At 48.9% G+C, this 6,000-nt stretch overlaps 1 protein-coding gene across 2 annotated transcripts in view; it reads right to left on the bottom strand.

Moving 5' to 3' along the window:
* Nucleotides 1-526: 526 nt before the first annotated feature.
* Nucleotides 527-6,000, bottom strand: part of LOC149875736 (nuclear GTPase SLIP-GC-like) — a 67,119-nt gene continuing 61,645 nt past the window's right edge. For both annotated transcript variants that reach the window (XM_090031135.1, XM_090031136.1), the window contains 2 exons: nucleotides 2,099-2,189; nucleotides 527-799 (listed from right to left, as the gene is read on the bottom strand). In XM_090031135.1, the coding sequence (XP_089887261.1) occupies nucleotides 738-799; nucleotides 2,099-2,189 (153 nt within the window). In that variant the 3' untranslated portion in view covers nucleotides 527-737. The remainder of the gene's footprint in view (nucleotides 800-2,098; nucleotides 2,190-6,000) is intronic.

Below are 6,000 nucleotides of genomic sequence, written 5' to 3'. Positions count from 1 at the left end.
CCAACCCCCAATCCCTGGGAGGAGGCAGGCACAGCCCCTGACCCAGAGGCCACAGAGGGCAGCCCACCCTTGCCCTGCATACAAATATGGGGGGCATGTGCCCCCCCATGCCACCCTCTATGCCCCCCTGACAAGCCACCCACGACTCTATCCTGGAACCTGCCCCAGCTGGGTAACACCTGCCCCTGCCTCAGCCCTATTCCCTCCCTCACTACGGGAGCCTCAATCTGACCCTGCTATGCCCTTTTCCTCCCCCATGCTCCTTCCCCCTCACAGACTTACCAGCTGAACATTGTTCTCCATGCTGTCATGTGGTGTCTTTTGGCAATGTGCATGCTGCAACTGTACATATACATGTGGCATTTATCAGTGACCTTATCAGCTACACTGGCCAAAAAAAGTCAATTGCCAATAATATCAATTTTCCGTTCATTGGTGCCATCTGATATGGACCGATATATTGGTGCACCTCTAGTTATTACTCTCCAAACTACAATTAAATGGTCGTACAAATCCACTTAATACATTGACATCTTTACTTTTACTCACTTTAGAGCAGAGGTATGATAGGAAAGACTGTAGTATTGATTAAGCAGAGCAGCAGATATAGCATGTGTTTGGAATTTTCCCCTTACAAATTCTTTAGAAATTAATATAAGGTGGTTATCATCCTAGCCAGTTAAAGCCTTCAACAGTTTAATCTTAGAAAAGAAAAATAATTACTTCTGCAGCTATTTTTAGGCTTTTTCATGTAGTTTGTTGTATATGTCCTTGATTTCCTTGTATTCATTCTGTAAGTCTGGAAAAAAAGAACAGCAAATTAACGCATAAATAATCAGCTTTATTTTTTAAAGAAAAATTTACTTTAAGCTTCATTATGAAGCAAAAACCATTACGTTATTCTCCATGTACCGCTAAATGAATGGGAACCAGTGACGCTATTTAAAACAGTAGGCAAACTTAAAAACTGAAAATGTTATTAAGCTACAACTGCACCTTTGGACCCCAGTCTAACACTTAATTGTGTTTAAATGTTAAGCAGGTTTTTAAGTGCTTTCCCAGGTCAGATCTTAATGTGGGTAAAGTATCACTATTCCCATGTTATGGTTGAGGAAGCTGAGGCACAGAGGGGGTGAAGGGACATGCCAATGGTCTGTGTCAGCGCAAGCAATATCCCAGACAGCTCTGTGGTTCAAGCACTAGGCTTAGACTGAGGAAATCTTGGTTCAGTCCCCAGCTCTGCCACTGATTCCTTGTCTGACCTTTGGCCAATCCACATCCTTAAGAAGCCCAATCTGACACACACTGAGGTCCAGGCTGAGTTTCCCCCTGGGGAGGATTTAAGCAGGGGCCTTACACAACTCATGCTGCAGTGTTGCCAGACACCTTTCCTGCACATCTGTCTGCAGCTGCTCCATGACGGAAGCAAGGGAAAGGCACTTGGGCCACAGAATCTCTACAGGTGGTCTCCAGTCTGCTGTTCTGCAAGACCCCTTCTTGGGAGGGCACGTGCATAGAAACAGCCACGATCTAAAGCTCTTCCCCTATCAGGCCCCTTGAGCCACCCAGCCCTGTGCTGCAGGTGGAAGGGGTACCATGTTTGTCCCCCACACTAAGCACAATAAGTGTATTATTACCAAGGACTGGGCTCAATTTCTTGCACTTAAAAGCCAATTTACACTCAAACACCACTTCAGGTGCCACTCAGCAGTACATCATCCATCCCACACTAATATTTAACCGTAACTTCCCATGCTGGAACTTGAGCCCATTGCTCCTTGTTCTGCCATCTACCACCACAGAGAACAGTCCAGCTCCATCCTCTTCACAACCCCCCTGCAGAGAGGTGTAGGCTGCTATTCAATCCCCCTCGGTCTTCTCTTCTGCAGACTAAATCAGCCCATTTCCCCCAGCCTCTCCTCACAAGTCCTGTACCCCAGCCCATGAATCATTTTCATTGCCCTCTGCTGGACTCTTCCAATGTGTCCACTTCCTTTCTGTAGTGGGAGGCCAAAACTGGACTCCAGATGTGGCCTCACCAGTGATGAATAGAGAGGAAGACTTCAAGATTTCATCCTGCAAGGTCTCAGATTTTTACCTGGAAGTTTCTCAGCAAGCTCTTCCCTCTGAGACAAGGCAAGTTTCAGCATGTTGGAAAAGTTCTTTTTCAGTGTTCTTGTAATCTTGTCCTGCAGCAAGCACAGTGCACAGCACATGAGCATGGAACAGATCTCAGAGGCTTTCCCTCTTGTTAGCTACACAGAGCCAGCCCAGCTAGGGAAAGTGGAGACATGGGCTCCTCCTTCTAGTGTATCTTCCACTAAATCATGAAGCTGTAATCAAAGGGTCACTCAGTTATACCTGTGGCAGAAAGCCACTTTGGTTTCTCCCCAAGTTCTCTGCCCTGTGACAATGAGATTAAAATAGGCCCAGCACCAAGGAGTCACACTTCAGCCTGTCTCTTTAGGTAACCTGAGCTGGCTGCAGTCCTGGGGGGGGGGAAACCTGGTCCCTCTGCCTATGGGACTGGCATCAGCCACCTGGGTGAGGGGCATCTACCTGGTGGGCTGGAATCTGCCCGGTAACAGGAGATGCATTTCAAATTGGTTGGCTGATAGCCAACTGGGGCTGACCTCCACTGGACCAGGTGAATGAGTTCACGGGGGCTATATAAGTTAGGATGGGCGAGGAGGCGGTCTCTTCGGCCATGAGGTGAAGCAGCAGCCATGTGGGGGACACAGAGAAGCCTTACCATCTGAAACTAGCTCTCTCTCACCCCAAAACTCATGAGCAAGGAACTACCTGCCTCCAAAGGGAAACTTCACCTGCCTTTGGAGGATGCTTGTGAGTAAGCTACTCGAGATCTGATTAGATATCTAGCTGGCAGTAACTCAGATGCGGGATCAAAAGGCTACCTCAGCCACACTGTTTGCTCTTTAGGATTTCTAAGATATTGCTCAATCCTGTACCCTAGTTTCCCCTACCCCCTGTAATCAATAAAGTTCTCCTTTTTGACTGGTGTGGGAGACTTATTGAAGGGTGGGTCTAAATTATGCCTAAGAGACCCCTTAGGTCTGTGGACTAAGGGAGACTTTACTTTTTGCCCCCTGACTTGGGGAAGTGCCCCAAGTGCCTGTACTGGGTCGAGTATCTGTCGGACTATTAGGCCTGTGTTTCCCCGAGGACACAGGACTGAGACAGTCCCTTCTCGGGGTGGTGGCGGTGACGTTACCCCCAGACTAGCGAGTGTGCTCCGGGAGAGGGGTCAGCCAAGCATAAGGCACCCCTAGGGAGGCATTCGGAATCTGGCAGGTGGTCGGGCGCAGGGAGGTGGGTGGCTCAATGCAGGAGCGCCCCCTACTGGCCCGCCACAATACCTATACTGTCTTACTAATGAGCTAGATAGGTGTTGACCTTACTAGGAGCCAAGTCCCTACCTCCAGGCTGTGTGGAAGCATCTACCATAATAGGACATTTATACACATTATCTGGTTTTTCTAGCTAAAGATTTTCCCTAGGTTTATTTCACTCTCACAAGTACTGCAACAAATGACTCATAATGAGTTAATGTGCTATTACTAGTAAAAGACGCTAGGGGGCACCTCATAACAATTTTACCCTCCTGACCCCCTAGTACTAAATTACAGCAGGGGGCAGTTTAGGTGATTGGTTTATTTTTTCAGGTGCTTTCTTATACACTCCTCCCTGTTTGGGTCTAAATCTGATCTCTGCTAGCTTATGGCCATTATTTCTTGTGACCCCCAGGGGCACCTTGGTGAGTAGAGTCTCACCCATTCCCTTCTGCACCCCCATGATGAATTTGTAGGCAGCCTCTCAACCTTCTCTTGCAGAGGCTGAAGAGGTCCAGGTGCCCTAGTCTCTCCTCGTAGGGCTTAGCCTGCAAGCCCTTAACCATACAAGTGGCCTCCTCTGGACCCTCTCCAGGTTTTCCACATCCCTCTTGAAATGCGGGGCCCAAAACTGGACGCAGTACTCCAACTGAGGTCTGACCAGCGCCCGACAGAGGGGAAGTATCACCTCCTTGGTTCTGTTTGTCATGCATCTGCTGATGCACGATCAATTGTGCCGTTAGCTTTTGTCACACTGATGACTCATGTCCATCTTGGAGTCCACCAGGACTCTGCTTCTGTGCTACCAAGCAGGTCATTTCCTAGGCAGTAGGTGTGCTGCATATTTTTCCTCCCCAGGTGCAGCACTTTGCATTTCTCCCTGTTAAATCACATTCTATTGTTTTCTGCCCATTTGTCCAACCTGTCCAAGTCTGCCTGTAGTTGTTCCCTGCCTTCCAGTGTGTCCACTTCTCCCCACAGTTTTGTATCATCCACAAACTTAGACAGAACACACTTCACTCCCTCGTCCAAGTCACTGATGAAGACATTGAAGAGTATCAGTCCAAGGACCACGCTCTGCGGGACCCCACTGCTCACATCCTTCCAGGTCGACACTGACCCATCCACCACCACTCTCTGGGTACAACCCTCTAGCCAATTTGCCCCCCACCAGACTGTGTAATCATCCAAGTCACCGCCTCTTAATTTGTTCATCAGTATGGGCTGGGATACCATATTGAAGGCCTTCCTGAAGTCTAAAAAAACAATATCTACCCCTACTCCTGCATCCAGGTGTTTTGTAACCTGGTCATAAAAAGAGACTAGATTAGTCAGGAAGGATTTACCTGCTAAGAACCCATGCTGGTTTCCCCTCAGCTGACTGAGACTGACTGACCTGTAGTTGCTTGGATCCTCCTTCCTCCCCTTCTTGAAAATAGGGACCACGCTGGCCCTTTTCCAGTCCTCCGGCACCTGGCCCATGCGCTACGAGTGCTCAAATATTCTTGCCAGTGGCTGTGCAATGACATCAGCTAGTGCCTTCAGTACCCTTGGATGAAGCTCATCCAGGCCTGCCAACTTATGTGGAAGAAGGCGTCCCTACTTATTCTTAATGTCTCTAGCCACTGATCATTAGGCCTGTGCAAGTCAGCAGCGATCTGATCCAGGTTTGGATCTGGCCACTTCAGATGGCTGTGATCTGATCTGGAGCTCCAGACTGGGTTTCCACCTCGATCCGGCCAAAATGACTCCAAAGCTCTGGAGCCACCCCAGAGATCTGGCCATAGGATATAATGGGGAATCAATGAAATATCTATAATGTTATTGTTTTTTGTCTGATTTGGATGAAATTTGCAAGGATGGTAGCATCTGCTGAGTGCACGAAACTTGCCAAGTTTTCAAGAAGATCAGTGCAGGAGTTTGGGAGAAACTGTACCCCAAATTCATGAAAGCCAAACTCATGTCACAGCTGTGTGTTACACCACAGGGGGGTCAAAACTGCAGGGGTGGTGGCTCTTACTGAGGCCACAAAGTCTGCCAAGTTTCAAGGAGATAGGTGCAGGGATTTGGGGAGAACTATGTGTGTTATTGAGGGTTGTACCTTTGGCTCAGAGCATTTATCACCTCAGAGGACTTTAATGAATGGTCACTGATCACCAGAGTTCTGGGTTTTCTGTTTCCCACAGAAAAACAGAGAAAACTGCAGATGTCCCATTTTTATCAGAGAAAACACAGCTTTTACCTTTTAGCACAGAAAACCATGGATTCCTCAGTTTTGCAAAGACCTCTGCAGGTAGGCTGAGTTTCAGTCTGCAGATGATTTCAAAAAGGGTGAGAAACCCCCAGCCCTATCCAGAGGGGGAGGGGGGGGGAGGAGACGGAGAGGGGGAAGGGTGGGGTCCAAGGTATTTAGTCAGTCCCAAGGGTCAGCTCAGGCTCACTGTCCTTCTGGAGCTTGTAAGGAGGTAAGTGGGGCTTGCAGAGGGCTGGGGGTTCACCTGGCTGGGGAGGAAGGTGGCTGCAGAGAGCTGGCTGGGGGCTGGGGGCTGAGGGAGCAGGGAGGTATTGGGGAAAGTCCTGGGGTGCCCAGCCACATGCATGTGGACCATGAGCAGCGCTATCAGTGCAACCAGGCTCAGCGCCTCCACGT

This window comes from Crocodylus siamensis, chromosome 1 (assembly GCF_052110815.1).
Source record: "Crocodylus siamensis isolate JL-2025a chromosome 1, ASM5211081v1, whole genome shotgun sequence".
Lineage (NCBI taxonomy): Eukaryota > Metazoa > Chordata > Crocodylia > Crocodylidae > Crocodylus > Crocodylus siamensis.
This window is presented reverse-complemented; position numbering and strand designations above follow the sequence as displayed.